The following is a 26,729-nucleotide window of genomic DNA, read 5'->3' as shown; positions in this document are numbered from 1 at the left end:
TTTTTTCTATTAATTTCAGTGTTATGTGACCAGTAGTTTAAGAGTTTACCTGTTAAATATTTACACACGCATACATCTATTGTTTTTATCTATCTATCTATCTCTCTCTCTCTCTCTCTCTCTATATATATATATATATATATATATATATATATATATTGATGGATAGATAGATAGATAGATAGAAAATAGATAGTACCCTAATCATGTTACACACCGGTTCCCCGCTGGATCACCAAAGTTAAGCAACGTTGAACCTGGACAGTACTAAATGGGTGACCATTTGTGACTTTCAGGTGCTGTATGTGCTCTCTGCTTATCTCGGCATTATTTCGAATCGTCCTAGTCTTCTCCTTGCCACTAGACTCAAGCAGTGTCGATTTGGGAGAGGTGTGGTTAATTACACGCACTACTGCCCCTCAGGGGTGCCCTTTGTCTTTCAAGACTGAACGGAAGCATGGAATGGAGATAATACCCAATGAAAAATACTCCCGAATACTTATGTAAGAATCGGACTTATTGACATCGTAATGATTATTGCCTTAGTAATGTGTAAGCTGCCTACTCCTTTAAATTAACAATTTTCTCTTTTATTTTTTTTCGTAATGATTACTGCCTTAGTAATGTGTAATCTGCCTACTCCTTTAAATTAACAATTTTCTCCTTTATTTTTTTTCTTTGTTTCCAGTATCAACCGAATGCGAACACCGTCAGCAACAAACCTCTACAGGCGTTCATGAACTTGATAAGGAATGAAATGTTTCTCTTGACTTTTATCCGCACGTTGGAAGCCCACCAATCGTTCACCATGCGCGACCGAGTCAACGTTGCATCGTTAATATCCGTGACTCTACAAGGTGACATGGTCTACGCCACAAGGTAAGCCTTTCACGTTCCTAATCTCATCGTTATGATAATAAAAAGTGTATAATATAAGTTATTTTTAGACGGAAACGTGGAAACTACTATGATTGAAAACATTTTTTTTTTATGGAAAGTACCTAAAATTTATTTTTGCTAGAATATTTTTTAACTTTGTATAATTTATGGTCTGCAAAATAAAAAGAGGGTTACTTTACTCCTGATCTTAAATGGAACACGTACATCAAATCTGTTGCCAAGGCTGCTGGAAAAATGGTGGGATCTTTCTATCGATCCGGTAAATATCTCACTGCTGATTCTATTCTCTATCTATATAAGAGCCAGATACGTCCAAGGATGGAATATTGTTGCCACATCTGGGCAGGAGCTGCTAGAAAGGTCCTGCCTTGATAGAGTTCAAAATAGACTTCGTAGCCTCGTAGGAGATGTCCTTTTCTCCTCCTTGCAACCTCTATCTCACAGAAGAGATGTTGCGAGTTTGTCTCTGATGTATCGTTATTTTCATAGAAAGTGTTCGACTGAGCTTCAATCTATGGTCCCCCCTCGCAAAACTTTCACAAGAAACACTCGTCTAGCTGTAAACACTATCAATAATTCCCCCCACTCTTTATCTGTGCCTAAACCTAAACGTAGATTCCATGAACAAAGCTTTTTTATTAGAACTGCACGCCTGTGGAATTGTCTTCCGTTTTCCTGCTTTCCGGCTGACTACAAAATATGGTTGTCTTCAAGTCTAACGTAAATAAGTTCTTGATGAGCCGTTCCATATAAGTTATCAAATTTACCAAATTTTCATTACTAATGATTATTATATTGTCCAATTTCTACTGTACACTCTTTAACCCTTATCCTTGAGTGGCCTCTTGGCCTTGATAATGTGGTGATACCTATGAAAAAAAGAAGAAAAAGTCCAATGTGAACAAGTTCTAATTGAATCGTCCCCCTAAGTAATCCAAGTTACAAAATTCCCACTGTTTACTATGCTAAAATCACAATGACTAATGTATACCTATTAACCCTTATCCTTGAGTGGTCTCTGGGCCTTGATAAGTGGTGACACCCATGTAAAAAAAAAAAAAAAAAAAAAAAACCTGACCCAAATCTGCGTCGGCATTTTCCAGCAGTTTACAGTAAGTTACCAAATAAGCAGTCGGAAAAAGATGACGCCGTTATCCAAGCAGCTGTCAACGATGTTTTCGTTAATAGGAGAAAAAAAAAACTTTCCTGATAATTTTCCTGGAAAAAAAAAAAAAATTGTTTTCCATCATAGTTTTTTTTATTTTCCTGAAAACAAAATTGTAAAAAAAAAAAAAAAAAAAATTATTTAAAATTAAAAAATATTCTAGCAAAAATAAATTTTAGGTACTTTCCATAAAAAAAAATTTTCAGTCATAGTAGTTTCCATGTTTTCGTCTAAAAATAACATTTTTTTCTTTTAATTTTTAAAAATTAGCGGTCTGTTTGAGTTGTCTCCTTGGACCGTGTGAAAAGTTAGTTCTTTATATAAAATACTTTGTATGCGTGTACATTTCAGTTTCAGAATTTTACATTTGAGTTACGTAACCTCCTGTTCAGCTTGTATATAAGATCTCTTCGCCTCAGAATGTTAATAAAAGCAGGCGTGTCTCTTCGTGTCTATATGTTGAACGAAAACATGTTCATGTGTTAATTTATTTTTGTTGACGTCGTTTCCTTCTACAGTTTGAATCCTATTTAAAACAAACGGGGTATGTTTTATTTGATTCTTAGCTTTAATAATTAACCATCAAAAATTTAATATACCTTTTTAAAATAAAAAAAATATATTTAATTCATAAAATTAAACTTATTGTAAGTCTTGTTAGTTTTATTTTCTAAATTATGAATTCAGCGTCGGTTTTTGTCGGCCGTTTTTTTCTAGTTGCTTACCGTAAACTGCCGGACGGTGCTGTGCGACGTTGGCCAAGTTTTGAATCCGTATCAAAGTAATATGTCATGGTGTGAAATAGAAAATAAAAGAGAAAATAATGAAAATAATAACAATGCTAGTAACATTAAAAAAATTGTACATTATAGCATGTGATATAGAAAAAGATGACGAAAAAAAAATGGTAAAACAGTTTACGAGTGAATTGTATTTCTTGGGACTAAATATATTTAAAAAATAATTATTTTTACAAGACTCCTATCTAAAACATAATCTTACTCAAGTAGGACACATTTTAACAGGGTCAGAAATTCTAAGAGAATCTATAAAGACCAACAATTATATAACTGTTTTAAGATTGTTTTTAAGAGAAAAGACAGTTGTTTTAGACACGAAAATAAACGTGTGTATTAGTGATGATACTCACAACTGTAATCTATTCCTACTAACGGAGTAACCGATTTATCTCCCCTTTCTCTCTCGTCCTCACTCTCTCTTTTCCTCTTTCCTCTCTCCCTTTCTCTCCTTTGAACACTCTTTTTCTCATACATTTTTCTCTCTCTAACCCGCTTTTCTCTTTCTCCCACACCCCTCTCTCTCTCTCTCTCTCGCTTTCATCAATCTTTCTCTCTCTCATCCTCTCTCTTTCGCCATATCTTAGCCTCTTTTTCTCCCTCTCTCTCTCTCTCTCTCTTCTCGCTCTCTCTCTCTTTCTCTCTCTTTTTCTCGCTCTCTCTCTTTTTCTCTCTCTTGCTCTCTCTCTTTTTCTCTCTCTCGATCTCTCTCTTTTAATCTCTCTCGCTCTCTCTCTTTTAATCTCTCTCGCTCTCTCTCTTTTTATCTCTCTCGCTCTCTCTCTTTTTATCTCTCTCGCTCTCTCTCTTTTTATCTCTCTCGCTCGCTCTCTTTTTATCTCTCTCGCTCTCTCTCTTTTTATCTCTCTCGCTCTCTCTCTTTTTATCTCTCTCGCTCTCTCTCTCTCTTTTATCTCTCTCTCGCTCTCTCTCTCTTTTTATCTCTCTCTCTCTCTTGCTCTCTCTCTCTCGCTCTCTCTCTCTCGCTCTCTCTCTCTTTTTATCTCTCTCTCGCTCTCTCTCTCTCGCTCTCTCTCTCTCGCTCTCTCTCTCGCTCTCTCTCTCGCTCTCGCTCTCTCTCTCTCGCTCTCTCTCTCTCTCTCTCGCTCTCTCTCTCTCGCTCTCTCTCTCTCGCTCTCTCTCTCTTTTTATCTCTCTCTTTTTATCTCTTTATCTCTCTCTTTTTATCTCTTTTTCTCTCTCTCTTTTTCTCTCTCTCTTTTTCTCTCTCTCTTTTTCTCTCTCTCTTTTTCTCTCTCTCTTTTTCTCTCTCTCTTTTTTTCTCGCTCTCTCTTTTTCTCGCTCTCTTTTTTTCTCGCTCTCTCTTTTTCTCGCTCTCTCTTTTTCTCGCTCTCTCTTTTTCTTGCTCTCTCTCTTTCTCGCTCTTTCTCGCTCTCTCTCTTTCTCGCTCTCTCTCTTTCTCGCTCTCTCTCTTTCTCGCTCTCTCTTTTTCTCGCTCTCTCCCTTTCTCTCTCTCGCTCTCTCTCCCTTTCTCTCTCTCGCTCTCTCTCCCTTTCTCTCTCTCGCTCTCTCTCTCTTTCTCTCTCTCGCTTTCTTTCTCTCTCTCGCTCTCTCTCTTTCTCTCGCTCTCTCTCTTTCTCTCTCTCAAGAGAGAGAAAAAAAGAGAGAGATCTTTCTCTCTCTTGCTCTCTCTCTTTCTCTCTCTTGCTCTCTCTCTTTCTCTCTCTTGCTCTCTCTCTTTCTCTCTCTTGCTCTCTCTCTTTTTCTCTCTCTTGCTCTCTCTCTCTTTTTTCTCTCTTGCTCTCTCTCTCTTTCTCTCTCTTCTCTGTTGCTCTCTCTCTTTCTCTCTCTTGCTCTCTCTCTCTCTTTCTCTCTCTCTTGCTCGCTCTCTCTTGCTCTTGCTCTCTCTTGCTCTCTCTTTCTCTCTCTCTTTTCTCTCTCTTGCTCTCTCTCTTTTTCTCTCTCTTGCTCTCTCTCTTTTTCTCTCTCTTGCTCTCTCTCTTTTTCTCTCTCTTGCTCTCTCTCTTTTTCTCTCTCTTGCTCTCTCTCTCTTTTTCTCTCTCTTGCTCTCTCTCTCTTTTTTCTCTCTTGCTCTCTCTCTCTTTCTCTCTCTTTCTCTCTCTTGCTCTCTCTCTTTCTCTCTCTTGCTCTCTCTCTTTCTCTCTCTTGCTCTCTCTCTTTCTCTCTCTTGCTCTCTCTCTTTCTCTCTCTTGCTCTCTCTCTTGCTCTCTCTCTTGCTCTCTCTCTCTTTTTCTCTCTCTCTCTCTCTTTTTCTCTCTCTCGTTCTCTCTCTGTCTTTTTCTCTCTCTCGTTCTCTCTCTCTCTCTTTCTCCCTCTCCGAGACTCTCTCGTTCTCTCTCTCTCGGAGACTCTCTCTTTTTCTCTCTCTCGGAGACTCTCTCTCTCTCTCTCGGAGACTTTTTTCTCTATCTTTTTCTGAGCCTCTCTCTCTCTCTTATTTTCTCTTTCTCACACTTTTTCTTTCACTCTCACTCTTTTCCTTCCGCTCTCTCCCTTTTCCTTTTCCTTTCCCCATCTCACTCTTTCTCTCTTGATGATGGCTATCTTTGTCCAAACTAGTTGAATAAGTGAAATAAAAACAAAAATATTAACACACAACTCGGCGTGGCTTTAATTTGGAGCGAATTACTGTGGCCGTACAATATTTAATCACATAAACAAATATACTTATGGCAAGTAAGCTGCACATAAACCTTTGATGGAAACAATGGTTCATTTAAATTTCTCAGAATTATTTTCCTTCTATTGAGGCAATTTTTGTTTTTGTTCCAATCCCGAATACTCGTATTGGAGGGGAGGCATTAAATTTTCCCCTCGCATTCAAAAACTTATCGTGTCTAACTCTGCCCTGGTGGGGAAGCATGTAAGTTGTCACGACTATGTTCCTAAAATATATCCATCCCCCTGCACCAAGCAGGGCCCATCTATTTTATAAGCTCAATATGTTTGGAGACTACCCCCCTTCATTCCTTTCACCCACGCCCCGACAGAAATTTGTGACAGCTAAAAGCTGTCACCCCTTTTTTTCTTTTTCTTTTTCTTTTTTATTTATTTATTTATTTATTTTTTAAAGGAATCCCGTTCAGGAGTGGGTCTGATGGTTTGGGCATGTGAAATCATAAGGGCGGTATGTGTGTATATGGGGGGTGGGTGGAGAACCAACTCTATTTTGTCTTCCTCTATCTTATTCCCTTTTACATCTCCCTCTGCGTCCTATTTTAGCTTCTGTTCCGGGACGGGGGGGGGGGGCAACAAAGTCTGGCATATGGAGTCGTTTATCTCGTGCCCTAGCTGGAGAGAACGGGTAGGTAGGTCACTAACTTAAGCTTGCTTCTTTTCAAGACATAAAGCGAACGGTATTCCTTAATCCTTTTCTACTTTTGCGCAGAAGAGGCAGGAAAAAAAAGGGGAGAGACAATTTAGGAAAAACGAAACAAACTTGGTATCTAGTCTCTGAAGTCTTTGCTTCTTAGTCATAGGACCGACCCCACTCATGGGACATCTTCTTTTATTAAGAAATACAAAAATAAATAAATAAATGACCCTCAACATGTGTCGCCCTTCCTTATCCTAAACTTTGACCCCTCCGCGAAATTAAACAAATAAAAACGAATCCTTACCAATTCTTTCGTTATTGGAAAATTTTGCGTTTGAGAATGTTAGAATTTAGAACGACATCCTTGTAATTAATCAGAGAGGCTGACTGTTCTGTGCCCGAGGGAACAAATAGTCATCCCCACCCGAAACCATGGACGTTCCCTTTCAAGAGTTCAGTGCTAAAACTATCCCCCATTGTCAGGCACATGTGTTAGCGTTTAAGGAAATAAATGTCTCTGGGTACAACATTTACGAATGGGTAATAAAAACGGTATTGTTTTATTTATTTATTTTTTTTTTTATTTTATTTTGTTTTATTTTATTTTTTGCGTTTGTATTACTGTACACATAGATTCGAAAAAGTTGTCAAAAAACAAATATATAACAAACAAATGTTATCAAAGGAAAGATAAGTTACTTTTCTACCTAACTTTTTCGAGCCTAATAAACATGTTACATTAAATAAGAACACTAAAAAATTATCCAGTTAGGTAGAAAAGTAACTTATCTTTCCTTTGGTAACATTTATTTGTTATATATTTGTTTTTTGACAACTTTTTCGAATCTGTGTACAGTAATACAAACCCTATTTTTGTTTGTTTGTTTACTTGCCGCCCCCCCTACCACCACCAGAGCAGATTTAGACATGGGGTCGATTTTTAATGTGGGGGGAAAACCAGCTCCCCCAAAAGGGGCACTCTGATGAGTAACAAATATAAAAAAAATGTATCGTATCAGTCATAAAGGAGTTCTCGTCTATTAACCGAGACCAAAAAAGTTAAGTGAAAAAAATAAAGTGCAGCATTTAAAAAACAGATACTACACTTGGAGTTGAAAACAGAAATAACAAAAATTAGGCACAAGGCCACTCAAAAATTGGGGAGGGGTGTCTATGGTCACACTCGTCCATGTACCTTTGCTAGTTTATGCTTGATTCTAGCTAAAATTCTCATTCAGCACAATACCTCAAGCACACCCAGGGTTGTCCTACCTAAGATTCCCAAATCATATTGTGTGTGTGTGTGTGTGTCTGTGTGAAAGATCTTGAGTCCTTGCTGGCTTTCAAAGATTATCCACACGTGTAGACGATTGAACTTAAAATGTGAATTCGGAGATCATTGCTGAAGATAAGAGTTGGGTTCACGATGGATCGTTGATGTGCACCAGTGTTGCACTTGATTTCAAAATTTCTACTCTAATCGCTTCTAACTATACCAACATGCAAAAATTTAAATGTAATGTGAATAAACATCTTACTGTAGAACACTCCACTGTTGAGTTATTTTTTTTTTCGCTCTGAAAGTTTACAAACAAAACAATTAGGCACAAGGCCACTCAAAAATTGGGGAGGGGGTGTCTATGGTCATCCTCGTCCCGGTACCTTTGCTAGTTTATGCTTGATTCTAACTAAAGTTCTCATTCATTCACCACAATACCTCAAGCGCACCTAGGGGCGTCTTACCTAAGATTCACAAATCATATCCTGTGTGTGTGTGTGTTTTTAAATAAACAATAAGATAAATTGGTAAATATGCTGACCCGAAGGCTAAGTAGTAAATTGTTTTTCTCTCGCTAAACCTGCTACACAACCGTTGCCATCTAAAAAAAAAAAAAAAAAAAGTAGTGGCGACACAACTTGAAAAATAAATACAGGACTGAACGATAAAAGTGTTGCCCTATATGGAGCAAGAACTGGGAGCATGCCTTTTTCATAAGTGCCGGCGCGGGAGCTCAGTGAATACTCAGCAGATGGCAGCGATCAGGCTAGCTTTTATGTTGTGGGAGGTCATGTTGGTGATATTGTTGACGTATGACCAAAGGAAGTAGTCCAGTGGGTTTAGGTCCAGAGAGGAGGGGGGGGCAGTGAGAGAAGGGTACAAATTCGCCACGCTCCTGAAGTCAAGCCTGGGTCTCTTTGGCTGAGTCCTGCTGCCAAACCCAGGGTCTACCAGCAGCCACCTGATTGCACCAAGGGATCACCACACTCTTCAGCACATCCAGGTACAATTTGGTGTTGACTTTCAAACCGACTTCAAAGATGTGAGATGGCATGATGTGGCCCTCACTTGAAACTGCACCAAAGACCATAACCGTGGCCAGAAACCTAACCCTAACCATAACCGTGGCCAGAAACTTTGTTTTCATCACCTTACACACATCTTTCCCTCTCAGGTCTCTGTTTCCCTAACTGTACTGACCTGCAGATATCTTACTGCTCAACTCCCTTCATAGTATTCCTGCAAATTTTGTTCTGAATAGTAGTCCCTTACATCCAAGTGGCACTATATTTTGTTTCGGATGAATAGAACAGTAATAAAATTATTACCTTATGTGATGAATGGGAAATGAATACGGAAAGTATTTAGAGAATAAAAAGTGAACCACTTATTCTGTCCTTTAGTCCTCACATTCCATTAGCGATGTGTCTGACAAAGGGAGAATAATTGCTGTTTTCGGCAGACCTGAACGAGAATCACCCTCCCTATAATTTTATCCGGTATTCTGCAGTTGATATTGTTTTATGGGATTCTCATGGATAGCTCAAGTTTATTTTCTTAAAAGGGCTTTTTGTAACAGTAATTTTTTTTTCATAAATATTAACAATTATTTTTATACTTACAGACACTAGTGTTTCATGCTTATGCGGTCATCAGTGTAGGAAGTGATAAGTACTGCTTTTCCGGAAATTCAAACCCAGTCTCAATGTCACTCTTGACTTCAAAAGCTAGCATTCTACATCCAGGTTACCAAATGAATTAAGGGAAATTAATTACCTATAAATGCCAAGGTAGCAGGCAAAAGCAGTAAACAGAGAGTATTAAATGACAGGAAGTCATATTTAATAATAAACAGAGAGTATTAAACGACAGGAAGTCGTGTTCCATTTCAGATCAGGAGTAAAGGTCAAACCCAGAAGCTTGTCAAGGCCCCGTGTTTTGACAAGCTTCTGGGTGTGACCTTTATTCCTGATCTGAAATGGAACACGTACATCAAGTCTGTTGCCAAGGTCGCTGGAAAGATGGTGGGATCCTTCTACCACTCCAGAAGATATCTCACTACTGATGCAATTCTCTATCTATATAAAAGCCAAGTACGTCCAAGGATGGAATACTGTTGCCATATCTGGGCAGGAACTGCTAAAAACAGCCTATCCTGCCTTGACAGAGTACAAAATAGACTTCGTGGCTTAGTGGGGGATGCCCTTTTCTCTACCCTGCAACCTCTCTCCCACAGAAGAGACGTTGCGAGCCTATCCTTGTTTTATCGTTATTTCCATGGCAGGTGCTCGTCTAAACTCCAATCTCTAGTCACCCCTCGCCAATCTTTCACGAAAAACACCCGTCTAGCTGAATCCACTGTGAAAAATTTCCCCCACTCTATATCTGTACCTAAATCAAAACACGGATTCCATGAACAAAGCTTCTTTCTTAGAACTGCACGCCTGTGGAGCTCTGTTCTGTCTGCCTGCTTCCCACCGGACTACAACTTGGATGTCTTCAAGTCCAACGTTAACAAATTCCTAATGAACCGCCCCCTTAAGTAAACACTTCATCAAATCTCCACACTAACGTAATGTACTTGCAATAATCCTTATCCCTGAGTGGTTTTCTGGCCTTGATAAGTGGTGATCACTGTGTAAAAACAAAAAAAAAAGTCATATTTAATAATAAAGAGAGATATTAAATGAAGCTAATAAAGAATATATCTTCAACAAAGCAAATCTATCAAGATAGAAAAAGAGGAACAACTAAGAGATGAAGAATAAAAGTTACACATAATTTTATTATATCATCAGATGAATAATTATACAGTGCCTTGCAGAAGTAGAAATTTGGCAACATATAACATCTACTTCCCCGTACTAATTTTTATTTATCAGTCTAGACAAACAAGGTTTCCTCTTCAATTCTATGTCATTTTGGAATCTTCCACTTAGTAAGTCGTTTGATTTTGTTCCAAAGATAGAACGTCTGGCCTATCCTTAAAATGTTATCATTTTTTTATTTAACTTTTAGCATAATTCATTTAATTTTTCTTGGCCGATAGGAAAATAGGATTCGTCTCCCTCGTTGTGAGCCCAATAATAACATTTTCCAGTGTAAAAAATCTATAGATTTTAACTTTACTAGTGGTTTAAAATCAATAAATATTATTTTATTATGACTACCAGTAGTGCAAGTTTTTGTTTTAAACATAACCAAATAAAAAAGATAATTAAAGGAAATCATTAGTTAGAAAGTATTAAACGATTGGAAGTCAAATCTAATAATAAAGGGAAATATTAAATGGAGCCAATAAAGTAAATATCTTTAACAAAGCAAATCTATCAAGATAGAAAAAGCTCAACACGGTTAAGAGGAGCAACTAAATAAAAGATGAGGAATAAAATTACATATTGTTAAAATGTTTTTTATTCATAATGGGGTATGACACCAATGATTTCGACGATCGTTTTTATAACCACAAGTTGTAATAACCAACCAATCAGAAACTTCCAAAGTTAATATAAAAATTGTCACCTCTGTCACGAACCTACATTTGATTATTCGCCGCCATCTTTGTTACTAGGAATTACTTAACACTCAAGCTCAGGGCTACATTGATTCTTCGCCGATTTGATTTACTGCCGCCATCTTTGTTCAACATAATCTTTCAACACTTAACACATAATTAATCCAATATCTTCAGACAGCCTGATCTAGTAGCACCAGCCAGATCTAGTGGGGTGGGGGCACTAAATTAACAATACAGGCATTAATAACATATCATAGGCTGTCTGGGGACCATATGTCTTTCGGTAAAAAATGAAGGTCACAAAATCTGGTTTGTCTTTAATGATGTCAGTGCCGTGGCCCTTAATCTTCCCCTGAAAATGGGAAGAGTGACTCTTGAAAGAAAGAATCTTAGTATTTTGTGTTTGAAGTTTTGGATTCTGAGTCATAGCTCTGAGAATGGTCTTTTAAAGAATGGAAAATAAGAGTTTAAAGAAATGAAAGTTGTAGAGTATGGATGGCCAACCTATGGCACATGTGCATAGAATGGGCCGTTACAAGATCACAAATCTGATACTCAGAAATAATCTATTTATATATCTATAAAAGTGAGAATGTGTGTGTGTGTGTGTGTGTGAGGACACTTCTCAACCTATATACTCAACGGATGTTTGATCTACAGACTTGAAATTTGGTATATAGGATAATCAGACAGGTGGAAAACTTTTTAATCGGTTTTCATCCGGAACAAAAAAAGAGCTACTAAGGGGTGAAAATTGAAAAATTGCTATGTGGGAGCCATCGGAATTTTATCTGTTTGTCAACTGTTTCACAACTGTGCATACACGATCGTGAAACCTGACAGTTTCCTTAGAATACTCTTAGGTGATTTTCAAGAGCCGAAGGTGCATTGTCTAGTCTCAAAATGCTTTCTGTATTCATTTCCTAGCTAGTCATCATATAAGACTATTTCTTAAGCTATCTATGGATATAGAATCGTAGTTGTACATTACATATAAAATGTATCAATAAGTACGTTTGAAAACATGTTTTAAAGAACGTGTCAAGCTGGTCTAATGGTTATCATACTTGACTCACTTCTTTAGGTTTTGGTTTCGATCTCAGCTCGAGTATTTTCAAATCCCCTCAATTATCTCTCTTTCATTCTCTCTGTTTCACTTGCTACTAATCTTTTCGCGAGAGCGGTGAATTGGTAGCAACAGGAGTTGCTGAAGATAATGTAGTTCTGAGAGGAGATAGGAAAAGGAAAACAAATCTCTGACTTTGCCCTAACTCACTACTTGATCTTCATTCCCTTCTCTTTCTCTCCCTACTGCCCCTTCTTCTATCTCTTTTCCTCCTCTTTCTCTTTCATTTCTTTTTTCTTTTTCTCTCTCTTCCCCTTTGTATCCTTCTCCTTCATTTCCTCTCCCCCTCTTCTATTCCCCCCTCTCTCTCTCTCATATCCTCTCTCCCCCCTGAGCCATCTCTCCTTCTTCTATTCCCCCTCTCTCTCATCTCCTCTCTCCCCCCTGAGCCATCTCTCCTTCTTCTATTCCCCCTCTCTCTCTCTCATCTCCTCTCTCCCCCCGAGCCATCTCTCCTTCTTCCATCCCTCTCTCTCTCATCTCCTCTCTCCCTCTGAGCCATCTCTCCTTCTTCTATCGCTCTATCTCTCTCATCTCTCCCCCCTGAGCCATCTCTCCTTCTTCTATCCCTCTCTCTCTCATCTCCTATCTCCCCCTGAGCCATCTTTCCTTCTTCTATTCCCCCTCTCTCTCATCTCTCCCCCCTGAGCCATCTCTCCTCCTTCTATCGCTCTCTCTCTCTCTCATCTCCTCTCTCCCCCCTGAGCCATCTCTCCTTCTTCTATCGCTCTCTCTCTCTCATCTCCTCTCTCCCCCCTGAGCCATCTCTCCTTCTTCTATCGCTCTCTCTCTCATCTCCTCTCTCCCCCCTGAGCCATCTCTCCTTCTTCTATTCCCCCTCTCTCTCTCTCTCATCTCCTCTCTCCCTCCTGAGCCATCTCTCCTTCTTCTATTCCCCCTCTCTCTCTCTCATCTCCTCTCTCCCCCCTGAGCCATCTCTCCTTCTTCTATCCCTCTCTCTCTCATCTCCTCTCTCCCCCCATGAGCCCTCTCGCCTTTTTTCCTTTCTTCCTCCGCGTTGGCTTCTATCCTTATCCTACTTGGATTTCTCTCATCACGCTAATGGCCAAACAATTCCGATATTATCTGAGAAAAAGTCATATCTGTCTCTGAACCGGGAGTTTCCGTAGAGATGCACGGAATAATATCATAAGGTCATCCATGTTACGAAGGTCACGTGGTTAAGTTATCTTTTAACTGCAATACACATTAGAAGAAATGCTGTCTGACTGTCCCGACCCCTTTTATCGCTAAAAACAAAACTGGTCCTTATTTTAACGCTTTTTTTTTTAACCCGCTTTCAATTTAATCATTATACTGAAAGGTGTGTGTGTGTATATATATATATATATATATATATATATATATATATATATATATATAGTGTGTGTATGTGTACGTGTCTGTGTATATATACTTAGTTATATTTAAAAAAAAAAAAAATTCCAGTAGAATACTCTATTATAAGGAAAAAATTCCGAAAACAAGAGCGTATTATTTATATTTTTATTTTCTGAAAGTTTAGATAAGTCATCGGTTCCGTCGGTTTCAAACCTGATAATAGGTGACCGTTTTAGATCCCCATATCAAGCTCTCTTCAAAAAAGATGAGTATCGGCTGAAGAGAGCTTGAATGGGGGATCTAAAACGGTCCCCTATTATCAGATTTGAAACTGACTTGTCGCATCAAAACGTTCTGATATATATATTTAAAAAAAAAAGGGTTCCAGCAGAGTTCTCTATTATAAGGAAAAAATTCCGAAAATAAGAGCGTATTATTTCTATTTCTATTTTCAGAAAGTTTAGATGGGTCATCAGTACCGTCGGTTTCAAACCTGCTAATAGGGGACCGTTTAAGATCCCCATATCAAGCTCTCTTAAAAAAAGGTTAGTATCAGCTGAAGAGAGCTTGATATGGGGGATCTAAAATTATCAGGTTTAAAACCGACGGTATCGATGAACTCTCATCTAAACTTATATATAGTCATCCACATACAGTACTGTTTCGCTGTTTCACAGCTCATTAGTCTGGCTAGCTAGGCAACTACCTCAAGCCAGGATTGAAACCCGACCGTCTGTACGACAGTCAAAGCCACACACACACACACACACACACACACACACACACACACATACACACACACACACACACATACACACACATATACACACACACACATACACACACACACATACACACACACATACATACACACACATACACACACACACATACACACACACACACATACACACACACACATACACACACACATACACACACATACACACACACACATACACACACATACACACACACACATACACATACACACACACATACACATACACACACATACACACACACATACACACACACATACACACACACACATACACACACACACACATACACACACACACACATACACACACACACATACACACACACACACATACACACACACACATACACACACACATACACACACACATAAACACACACACACATACACACACACACACACATACACACACACACACACATACACACACACACTGAAGTTGCTGGGTGTATATTGATTTACTTTTTTCTTTCTGTATCTTTGCTTACATATAAAATAACCGCGAGAGATACTGTTGAATTTAAACATTTATTTCATTAAACGTTTTTAACGTCAGTCAGTGATCTAGTCATCATATGACCATCTACGCATAAGAACTAAATTGGCCGACTTTTAATCTAACTAAAAGTGCTCAACGATAAGAAACGAGTTTCCTAAATGGCTGGCATATATACATATATATTTTCACCCCTAACAAGGCACAGTGCCACTTTGATGTAAGGGGCTATTATCAGGGACATAAGTTGCAGGGATACTATGTAGGGAGTTGAGCAGCAAGATGTATGTTCACATTACACTTGTAATTCTGCATGTCAGTACAGTTGGGGAAACAGGAACCCGGAATGGAATTCCAAAGTCTAGCAGTTCTGGGGAAGAAACTATTAGAGTAGAAGGCTTTCTGGCATCTGTGGTTCACTACTGTGTAGGGGTGGGATTTTGCTGCTTGTTGGGTTTGTCGGTGGTAATTACGTCAAGGGAGTACAAGTGCTTGTAGTTCGTCGGAGCATCCACCATTAAAATACTTGCAGGCAGACAGAAGGCGTTCTATACGAAAGAGTGAAAAGTGTTATTAAATAGTAAAACCTACCTTAATATCCCAACACGATAAAGAACATGTATCGCCAGTATCATAGAAACTAGAGTTGTATCTCTAATGCATGAGTAAATTGACTTGTGTTAGGAGTCGTATAGTCGATTCAATCGCGATTCAAAGATGGCGAGATATTCTGGAACTCGCATCTGCCTGTAATCAGAAGAAAGGGAATTTGAAAATAATCTGTTAATGAAAAAGCGTGTCAAGATAGCAGCCGGTCGGACCGTGTCCGCTGCCTTGGGCATCCAAGCCAGAAAAGACAATTTATCTATGGCCCTTTCTTTCTGTGTGATCCCCCTGTACCTTTTTCCCCCTCCCCCTCTCTTTCCCCTCCCCCTCTCTTTCCCCTCCCCCTTCCTTTTCCCTCCCCCTTCCTTTTCCCTCCCCCTCACTTTCCCATATCTCTCTTCCCCTCTCTCTCTCTTCCCCTCTCTCTCTCTCCCCCCTCTCTCTCTCTTTCCCCTCTCTCTCTCTTTCCCCTCTCTCTCTCTTCCCCTCTCTCTCTCTTCCCCTCTCTCTCTCTTCCCCTCTCTCTCTCTTCCCCCCTCCCTCTCTTCCCCTCCCTCTCTTCCCATCTCCCTCTCTTTCCCATCTCCCTCTCTTTCCCATCTCTCCCTTTCCCATCTCTCTTTCCCCCCTAACTCTCTCTTCCCCCCTCACTCTCTCTTTCCCCCCTCTCACTCTCTCTTTCCCCCCTCTCACTATCTCTTTCCCCCCTCTCACTTTCTTTCCCCCCTCTCACTCTCTATTCCCCCTCTCACTCTCTATTCCCCCTCTCACTCTCTATTCCCCCTCTCTCTCTCTCTCTCTCTATTCCCCCTCTCTCTCTATTCCCCTCTCTCTCTCTCTCTCTATTCCCCCTCTCTCTCTATTCCCCTCTCTCTCTCTCTCTCTCTATTCCCCCTCTCTGTCTCTATTCCCCCTCTCTGTCTCTATTCCCCCTCTCTGTCTCTATTCCCCCTCTCTGTCTCTATTCCCCCTCTCTCTTTCCCCCTCTCTCTCTCTTTTTCCCCCTCTCTCTCTCTCTCTTTCCCCCTCTCTCTCTCTCTCTCTCTTTCCCCCCCCTCTCTCTCTCTCTCTTTCCCCCTCTCTCTCTCTCTCTTTCCCCCTCTCTCTCTCTTTCCCCTCTCTCTCTCTTTCCCCCTCTCTCTCTCTTTCCCCCTCTCTCTCTCTTTCCCCCTCTTTCTCTCTTTCCCCCTCTTTCTCTCTTTCCCCCTCTTTCTCTCTTTCCCCCTCTTTCTCTCTTTCCCCCTCTCTCTCTTTCCCCCTCTCTCTCTTTCCCCCCTCTCTCTCTTTCCCCCTCTCTCTCTTTCCCCCCCTCTCTCTCACTTTCCCCCCTCTCTCTCACTTTCCCCCCTCTCTCTATCTTTCCCCCCTCTCTCTCTCTTTCCCCCCTCTCTCTCTCTCTTTCCCCCCTCTCTCTCTCTCTTTCCCCCCTCTCTCTCTCTCTTTCCCCCTCTCTCTCTCTTTCCCCCCTCTCTCTCTCTCTTTCCCCCCTCTCTCTCTCTCTTTCCCCCCTCTCTCTCTCTCTTTCCCCCCTCTCTCTCTCTCTTTCCCCCCTCTCTCTCTCTCTTTCCCCCCTCTCTCTCTCTCTCTTTCCCCCCTCTCTCTCTCTCTTTCCCCCCCCCTCTCTCTCTCTTTCCCCCCCTCTCTCTCTATCTTTCCCCCCCTCTCTCTCTCTCTTTCCCCCCCCTCTCTCTCTCTCTTTCCCCCCTCTCTCTCTCCCCTTCCCCCCTCTCTCTCTCTCTCCCTTTCCCCCCTCTCTCTCTCTCTCTCCCTTTCCCCCCTCTCTCTCTCTCTCTCCCTTTCCCCCCTCTCTCTCTCTCTCTCCCTTTCCCCCCTCTCTCTCTCTCTCTCCCTTTCCCCCCTCTCTCTCTCTCTCCCTTTCCCCCCTCTCTCTCTCTCTCTCTCTCTCCCTTTCCCCCCTCTCTCTCTCCCTTTCCCCCCTCTCTCTCTCTTTCCCCCCTCTCTCTCTCTTTCCCCCCTCTCTCTCTTTCCCCCTTGTCTTTCTCTTCTCTCTCCTTTCCCCCTGTCTTTCTCTCTCTATCTCTCCTTTCCCCCTGTCTTTCTCTCTCTATCTCTCCTTTCCCACTGTCTTTCTCTCTCTATCTCTCCTTTCCCACTGTCTTTCTCTCTCTATCTCTCCTTTCCCACTGTCTTTCTCTCTCTCTCTCTCTCTCCTTTCCCCCTGTCTTTCTCTCTCTCTCTCCTTCCCCCCTGTCTTTCTCTCTCTCTCTCCTTCCCCCCTGTCTTTCTCTCTCTCTCTCTCTGTCCTTCCCCCCCTGTCTTTCTCTCTCTCTCTCTCTCTCTCCTTCCCCCCCTGTCTTTCTCTCTCTCTCTCTTCTTTCCCCCCTGTCTTTCTCTCTCTCTCCTTTCCCCCTGTCTTACTCTCTCTCTCTCTCCTTTCCCCCTGTCTTTCTCTCTCTCTCTCCTTCCCCCTGTCTTTCTCTCTCTCCTTCCCCCTGTCTTTCTCTCTCTCTCTCTCCTTCCCCCCCTGTCTTTCTCTCTCTCTCTCTCTTCTTTCCCCCCTGTCTTTCTCTCTCTCTCTCCTTTCCCCCTGTTTTTCTCTCCTTTCCCCCCTGTTTTTCTCTCCTTTCCCCCCCCCTGTCTTTCTCTCCTTTCCCCCCCTGTCTTTCTCTCCTTTCCCCCCCTGTCTTTCTCTCCTTTCCCCCCTGTCTTTCTCTCCTTTCCCCCCTGTCTTTCTCTCCTTTCCCCCCTGTCTTTCTCTCCTTTCCCCCCCTGTCTTTCTCTCCTTCCCCCCCCCTGTCTTTCTCTCCTTCCCCCCCTGTCTTTCTCTCCTTCCCCCCCCCCCTGTCTTTCTCTCATTCCCCCCCCTGTCTTTCTCTCATTCCCCCCCCTGTCTTTCTCTCCTTCCCCCCCCCTGTCTTTCTCTCCTTCCCCCCCTGTCTTTCTCTCCTTCCCCCCCCCTGTCTTTCTCTCCTTCCCCCCTGTCTTTCTCTCCTTCCCCCCTGTCTTTCTCTCCTTCCCCCCCTGTCTTTCTCTCCTTTCCCCCCCCCTGTCTTTCTCTCCTTTCCCCCCTGTCTTTCTCTCCTTTCCCCCCCTGTCTTTCTCTCCTTTCCCCCCCTGTCTTTCTCTCCTTTCCCCCCTGTCTTTCTCTCTCTCTCCCCCCCTGTCTTTCTCTCTCTCTCCCCCCCTGTCTTTCTCTCTCTCTCCCCCCCTGTCTTTCTCTCTCTCTCCCCCCCTGTCTTTCTCTCTCTCTCCTTCCCCCCCTGTCTTTCTCTCTCTCTCCTTCCCCCCCTGTCTTTCTCTCTCTCTCTCCTTCCCCCCCTGTCTTTCTCTCTCTCTCCCTTTCCCCCCCTGTCTTTCTCTCTCTCTCCTTTCCCCCCTGTCTTTCTCTCTCTCTCCTTTCCCCCCCTGTCTTTCTCTCTCTCTCCTTTCCCCCCCTGTCTTTCTCTCTCTCTCCTTTCCCCCCTGTCTTTCTCTCTCTCTCTCCTTTCCCCCCTGTCTTTCTCTCTCTCTCTCCTTTCCCCCCTGTCTTTCTCTCTCTCTCTCCTTTCCCCCCTGTCTTTCTCTCTCTCTCTCCTTTCCCCCCTGTCTTTCTCTCTCTCTCTCCTTTCCCCCCTGTCTTTCTCTCTCTCTCTCCTTTCCCCCCTGTCTTTCTCTCTCTCTCTCCTTTCCCCCCTGTCTTTCTCTCTCTCTCTCCTTTCCCCCCTGTCTTTCTCTCTCTCTCTCCTTTCCCCCCTGTCTTTCTCTCTCTCTCTCCTTTCCCCCCTGTCTTTCTCTCTCCTTTCCCCCCTGTCTTTCTCTCTCCTTTCCCCCCTGTCTTTCTCTCTCTCTCTCCTTTCCCCCCTGTCTTTCTCTCTCTCTCTCCTTTCCCCCCTGTCTTTCTCTCTCTCTCTCCTTTCCCCCCCTGTCTTTCTCTCTCTCTCTCCTTTCCCCCCTGTCTTTCTCTCTCTCTCCTTTCCCCCCCTGTCTTTCTCTCTCTCTCTCCTTTCCCCCCTGTCTTTCTCTCTCTCTCTCCTTTCCCCCCTGTCTTTCTCTCTCTCTCTCCTTTCCCCCCTGTCTTTCTCTCTCTCTCTCCTTTCCCCCCTGTCTTTCTCTCTCTCTCCTTTCCCCCCCTGTCTTTCTCTCTCTCTCTCCTTTCCCCCCTGTCTTTCTCTCTCTCTCTCCTTTCCCCCCTGTCTTTCTCTCTCTCTCTCCTTTCCCCCCCGTCTTTCTCTCTCTCTCTCCTTTCCCCCCCTGTCTTTCTCTCTCTCTCTCCTTTCCCCCCTGTCTTTCTCGCTTTCTTTCTCTCTCTCTTTGTCTTTTTTCTATATATCTTTCTCTCTTTTTCCCTGTTCGGCCTCCATCCATATTTCCCATCTCTTTTTATCCTTTTCTTTCTCTTCTTCCTCTCCTTTAAACTTTTCCACTGGGTCTTTTCATAATTTGTTATAATTCCGTCTCTCTTCCCAATCAAATCAATTCGCCTCCCCCCCTTTTCTTTTATAGTCATTAAACGCAGTAACATCCAATACATCTCCTCCGTACACACCCTCTAACCCCGCCGTGTGTGTGTGTGTGTGTGTGTGTGTGTGTGTGTGTGTGTGTGTGTGTGTGTAAAAATCATATCATGTACACATATTATCTATTTTTATTTGTGTATGTCAATTTTCTACTGCCAATACATAAACAGTATTTTCATATGACAAGATACTAAAGCAGAGAAAAGAAAAAAGAAAAAACTCCGTAAAAATTATTCGCTCGCCTGTAGAAAATTGCGTTGAATAGGCTGGAATAAATACAGAAATACATTTAAAAAAAATATAATAATAAAATAAAAAAAAATAAAAATAAAATAAAAATAAAAAAGTAACTAACAAAACAAATTAAAATAAATAAGCATATAAATAAAGTTAAAATAAATATTGATCGCCATTCTCGGCTTCCATATATTTTTCATTTTCCGAAAAAGAAGAAAGAAAGGGGGAGGCGGGGAGGGGTGGGGGATCTGAAATAGATTGAATAATGCTTTTTAGAAAGAAGTGAATAAATAAAAAAAAAATAAAATGATTTTTTTTAATCATTTATTTTATTTGTTTGCGATTTGCATTTTTTTTTTTTTTTTTTCGATGCAAACAGTGGCGCATCACCATCTACTTAGTGGACGAATGCGTTAAAATTGCTTATTCAGCAGATTGTTTATGGGAGAAATACTCTCTGAAGGAAATATAAACACAAGGTGAATTAATGCGTACTTAGCCATTAAAGGCTTATATGTGTACCTGCATGCGTGCATTAAGTGTGTCAGAAATTTCGTGAAAAATATTGAATAATTCCACCCCTGTCTTCGGACTTTACAGGTAAATTTCTAAAAAAAAAAAAAAAAAGCACTACTTTTTTGTTGTTTTAAATTTGAATATATTATTTATTGATCTTTTATCTTCAATTTGTGATATATAAAAAACTTTGGTGAGTAAATTCATTATTTACTTTTTAATAGACATTTCAAAATGGGAGGCGTGAATTAATTCGACCCCCTGTCTTTCCAAGCTTATAACTAAAAACTATAAAAAAAAAAAAAAGATTTTAAACTACGGACTTTACAGGTAAATTTCTAAAAAAAAAAAAAAAAAAAAAAAAAAAACACTACTTTTTTTTGTTTTAAATTTGAATATATTATTTATTGCTCTTTTATCTTCAATTTGTGATATATAAAAAAACTTTGGTGAGTAAATTAATTATTTACTTTTTGATAGACACTTGAAAATGGGGGGGGGGAAGTGAAATTAAAAATAACGATTGTCTAAAATATTATATTCGGTTCATTGACCCTGAAAATATCGTAAAAATAGAATCAATAGAAAAATTTTGACAGATTTTTAAAGTTTAAAAATTGAAAAATATTGAGCTCGTAAAATTCAATTAATTTCATTACTGTTTTAAAAAAAAAATATTTCTATTACTTTTAAAACAACTTTATTAGTTTATTTTGGAAGTATAACCTATACAGAAAATAAACAACCCATTTTTAAGAGAAATTACGAGTTTTTTATATTTTATTCGCAGTTTCGTTTTAGGGATGTCAAAAATTCCTACAAAAATTCTGATACACCTATGCGTGCATATATACATGCAGTGTGTGTGTGTGTGTACTCTTCGAAATACAGTTTGGATCATTTTACAACACTGCTATCAAAGACATTCACTTCGGATTTTAACGTGCAATTTGGATGTGAATTTCTATATCCTTTTCATTAACTTTCCTTACTCTATGAAATTTAAATACTTAAACAACTTTTAATTGTGATTTTCCATGTCTTACTGACTTTAGCAAATAAGGTGTAAACCATTATAACTATTTTCTAATATTTTCTCTTCTGAAGAGATCGTAGACATCGAAATCCTATAGGATAAGGAGTTATATTTCAAATGTATTCTTTGTCTTGCATAGAATGGTAAAAATCTTTTAATTTGAACTTTAAACATTTCACGTCATAATTTTTAAATTCATTGAATGACTAATATCTGATATATGTATTAGTGATGGGACGATTTCAATATTGTTTCCGATTCCGATACAATTACCGATGCCGATTCCGATTCTTTATAAGTCTCTAAATTCTCATATATAGAGTTATTTTTCCTCGAATACCGTAAAAACACATGCTAAACGTGCACACATTTTCCTAAACGATAAAAATCCAAGTGTGAGCGTCATCAATCGATTCAAGTTCTACTAGTAGTTAAAAGCCAATAAATATTTTTAATTCTATAACAGGCAAAGGAAGATTTTACTTTAAACATATTTAAAAAAAAAAGAAAAAAGAAAAAAAAAAAAGACAATTAAAAGAATCGTTTTGGCATTGGAAAATAGGAATCAATTTTTCCGATTCCCGTACCCTTAAATGTTCCTATTTTTCTGATTCCAATTAATCGTGGAACTTGTGTGTGTACAGTACAGGCTCCTTCAGTCTTTGACAGACTACGGATATGCACGAAGGGGTGCTTGCACGTGAAATTTTTTGTGGCAGGAGGTGCGTTATCTCCAACCACACGTCGCCTGGGTCAACATTGTTAAATACCAGTGGCAAGTGAAGTTTTTGTGCAGGACGACTGGAAACAAATGCCGAGATAAGTGGAGAGCACATGAATGACTAATATTTGATATATGTATTAGTGATGGGACGATTTCAATATTGTTTCCGATTCCGATACAATTACCGATGCCGATTCCGATTCTTTATAAGTCTCTAAATTCTCATACATAGAGTTGTTATTTTTCCTTGAATACCATAAAAAAACACATTCCTCTTCGCCTAGAATTCCCAGGTTGAACGACGCCGTTATATATATAAGGGAGGGCAGCTGACATGTTTCGGGGGGGGGGGACACTTTATATCTAAAATAAACCTACGTGTGATCTATGTATAGTGATGGAATGGAATATATATATACAAAATTTTATAATGGCTGAATAAAGACCAATTAACATCATCTATCATCTCCGTCGTCTTTCAAGACGCTTTGCCACCAAATCTTTCTTCTTTTTTTTTTTTTTAATTCAATTTTCACCCCAAACAAGGCACAGTGCCACTTTGAAGCAGGGGGCTACTATCAGGGACTTAATTAGCGGGGTCATTATGAAGGGAGATGAGTAGAAAGATGTTTGTTAACATTACACTTGAACTTCTGCATATCATTGCAGTTGGGAAAGCAGAATCCCGGAAGGGAGTTCCAAAGACCCGCAGTTCTGGGGAAGAAACTATTGGAGTAAAAGGCTTTCTTGCACCTAGGGATCTCTACTGTAAAGGGATGAGACTTAGTAGCTTGTCGGGTTTGTCGGGGGTAGTTACGTCGGGGAGGTACAAGTGTTTGCAGTTCGTCAGAGCATTCACCATTGAAGTATTTGTAGAACAGGCAGAGGGATGCAACATCTCGTCGATGGGACAGAGGCTGAAGCCTAGATGACAGTTCAGGACCTATCAGGTTGGCGACTCTCTTTTGAACCTTGTCCAAGAGTGAGAGACAAGCAGCAGATGTGCACCAGCCTACACGATTTCTCCAGTTCTCTCGATCTCATGTAACAGTTTGCAGCTCAAGGATACTTTCCAATTCTGTGTCCTGTAGTAGGTTGTCAATATAGGTCATTTTTCTTCTACCACGGTTTGGGTGGTCATCTGTTGGTATCCAGAGAACTAGCTTGCTGGCTTTTTCTTTGCTGTTGCTAAAGATTTTTTTTTTTTTTCAACTTTGATCTCAATTTTGAGTTCAAATTAAATTAACAAAAGTTTTATCCATATCCAAGTAACCTACATCTAAAATTTCCAGTGTTTACACCCAAAATTGGCAGAGGAGTTTGGTAGAGTCTTCAAAGGTCAAATCGTTGAACTTTGACCCCTTGACAGCCAAATTTCTCATCGAAAACCGATTAAAAAGATTTTCCTAAATCTCGATGCGCGTTATGTCAAATCTCAAGTCTGTAGACTGAAAATTGACAGAGTAGTTTGGTAGGGAAATGTACACACACAGACGCACGCACACACACACACACACAATTTCACTTTTATAGATATATATACATAGTGTAACCCTGATATAAGATACTTCTCCGGGCCTACAACCCTCTTATATCCGGGTTACCCTGTACATAACACAGGCTCTAATTTACGACCAGAGAACATCTGTCTCATATTTGGGCCATACTGTATATATTTTTCCCCGTTTATTTATTTTTAAATTATATTTTTTCCCCTGTGTCATATTCAAGATAATTGTAATTTCTCCTCGATTTAATTTTGTTGAGCAAGGAACGAAACCTGGTTAGCTAACCCTTTTTCATTTTTTTAAAATCTATCTTGTTAATTAGTCATTATTCAGCTATTATAAAATTTTCCATCTCGAAAAGAATATTTGAATATATTGAATTATTACTCTTAATAGTTGCATTATATATATATATATATATATATATATATATAGTTAGTAATTTATAAAATATATATGGCGATTAAGCTACACTGAATATTCGGCGTTTCATCCACTCTAGGACTCCTCAGGCTTATGCGCAAATTCTGTGGTTGTTTATCGTTTTTATATGCTCCTCTTCTATTGAGATTTTTAGTTAGCCAATCAGCTTTCTAGTATCCACCGCGCCCCTTCCTATCAGCCAATGGGCATGCATTTTATCGGACAAAGGATCTGTTTTGAAACTAGGTTAGTGGTTTTTTTTTTTTATTGTTAGTTTATATATGAATATATATATGTGTACATACATATATGCACATATATATATATATATATATATATATATACACATATATATATATATATATGTGTGTGTGTGTGTGTGTAACCCGGGTATAGAAGACCTCTTCTCCGGTTCGTATAACTCTCTTATATCCGGGTTACACTGTACATTAACATAGGCTCTAACCAGATAACATCTCTCTTATATCCGCCTTTTCTTGTATTGCAGTCTCTTATATCCGGGTCATACTGTATATATTTATATGGTTGTGTATATCTATTGTGTGTCGTTGCTTCTGATAGCGATATGCTATGCAATCCATAATGTGATGGTGTATATCTGTTGATAAATAATTCTTGATATATGTTTTATATTTCATTTTTTTTCTTTCTTCAGCATTCTGAAGACATTATTAGAAGACTTAATACGACGTTCAATCGAAGGCAATAACCATCCAAAACTGCTTTTACGAAGGTAAGACCAATTTTTTTCCTTACTGTTTTATTCTACCTTTCAGTCTATACAAAAAGATAAAGATTTTATCAGCTTATTCTTTGCATATCCCTTGAAACTTCCGGTTTCTGACGTCATATTCTAACAATACTTTCCAGAAGAAAGTCTTGAGCCTGCTCTTGGCCTGCCAATTCAGCAATCCATCCCTAATAGATACGCTTTCTCTTTGTAGCCCATTCACTGTGTGCCACGTCATATTTTCTGATCTGTCTTGCCATTTGAATCCCATGATATATCCCACCTATAATATAAATCTCACCTGTCTGTTTAAATATATGAATGTATGTTTGTATATCTGGCTAAAATTTCGACAGACACCATGGATTTTCATGAGATCGGTATCATTTTGAAGATCGACCCTTCGGACAACAAATATCAAAAAATTGGCTAAAAACATTAATTCCTTCACCCTCAACTGGGCACTTTTCTACAAGGTTTGGTTGCTTTTTTCACCACTATTTTCGAAAGTCATCTCCTCTTTTCGAATGACTGGCCTTAATTTAAACCTTCGGCACTTCCGGTTTTTGGCGATCGACGCAACAGCAAAGACATCACGCTGTTTTTTTTTGTTTTACATTCTTTTCCTCCTTCATGGTACGGGTTCGAGCCTGCCTCCCTATTACCACTTTTTTTTTTTTTTTTTTTTTCAGAACACACACCTCCAAATACTCGAGCAACGCCGGGCACCCAAGCTAGTATTATTTCTAAATAGTGAACAAAGCTGGCGCAAAAACATGCAACATAACTCAGAACGGCAAGCAAGAGTTCGCAATAAAGTGACAATGAAAGAGTATTACAGTTATCGCCTTGCAATTAGAGATAACTAAATATTATTATCCATAGATCTGGTAAACTGTTCAAACAATGTGTAGTTTTTTTTTTGTTTTGTCTTTTTTACATAGTAGTCACGACTTATCAAAGTCCGGAAGCCACTCGGGGATAAGGGTTATTGCATGTACAGTAATCAATGGGATAATATCGTAGTAATCGTTAGTAATGGAGATTTGATAAATTGTCTTACTTAAGGGGACGATTTATCAGGAATTTGTTTATGTTGGACTTGAAGACATCCAAGTTGTAGACAGGTGGGAAACAGGCAAACAGAAGAGCGTTCCACAGGCGTGCAGTTCTAAGAAAGAAGCTTTGTTCATGGAATCTACGTTTTGATTTAGGCACAGATAAAGAGTGGGGAAAATTATTGATAGTGGTTTCAGCTAGACGGGTGTTTTTTGTTAAAGATTGGCGAGGGGGGTCAGAGATTGGAGCTCAGACAAGCTCTTGCCATGGAAATAATGATAAAAGACAGGCTCGCAACGTCTCTTCTGTGGGAGAGAGGTTGCAGGGAAGAGAAAAGGGCATCCCCGACTAAGCTACGAAGTCTATTTTGTACTCTGTCAAGGCAGAATAGGCTGTTTATTGCAGCTCCTGCCCAGATGTGGCAGCAGTATTCCATCCTTGGACGTACTTGGCTTTTATACAGATAGAGAATTGCATCAACAGTGAGATATCTACTGGAGCAGTAGAAGGATCCCACCATTTTTCCTGCGACCTTGGCAACAGACTTGTAGTTGATGCATATTTGAAGGTTGCAGATTGAACTAGAAGCCATCAAAGTCAACTAAGAGCTGCTCAATATTTTGGCTTAATGGAGCATTTGGCAACGAATGAAGGTGGCGATCCTGGTGTATTAGTTATTCTACCATTCGTCATTTCCAGGAAGTCCTGG

The 26,729-nt window shown here is 40.0% G+C and overlaps 1 protein-coding gene across 13 annotated transcripts in view; it reads left to right on the top strand.

Annotated features, from left to right (window-relative positions):
* Positions 1–26,729, top strand: part of LOC145265357 (plexin-A4-like) — a 1,096,693-nt gene that overhangs the window by 993,024 nt on the left and 76,940 nt on the right. For all 13 annotated transcript variants that reach the window (XM_080121138.1, XM_080121137.1, XM_080121136.1 and 10 more), the window contains 2 exons: positions 689–879; positions 24,887–24,964. In XM_080121138.1, the coding sequence (XP_079977264.1) occupies positions 689–879; positions 24,887–24,964 (269 nt within the window). The remainder of the gene's footprint in view (positions 1–688; positions 880–24,886; positions 24,965–26,729) is intronic.

Source organism: Euprymna scolopes, chromosome 40, assembly GCF_053919585.1.
Source record: "Euprymna scolopes isolate OS-2025 chromosome 40, ASM5391958v1, whole genome shotgun sequence".
NCBI classification, from domain to species: Eukaryota; Metazoa; Mollusca; class Cephalopoda; order Sepiida; family Sepiolidae; genus Euprymna; species Euprymna scolopes.
The sequence above is the reverse complement of the archived record's forward strand: the minus strand, read 5'-3'. Positions and strand labels throughout refer to the sequence as shown.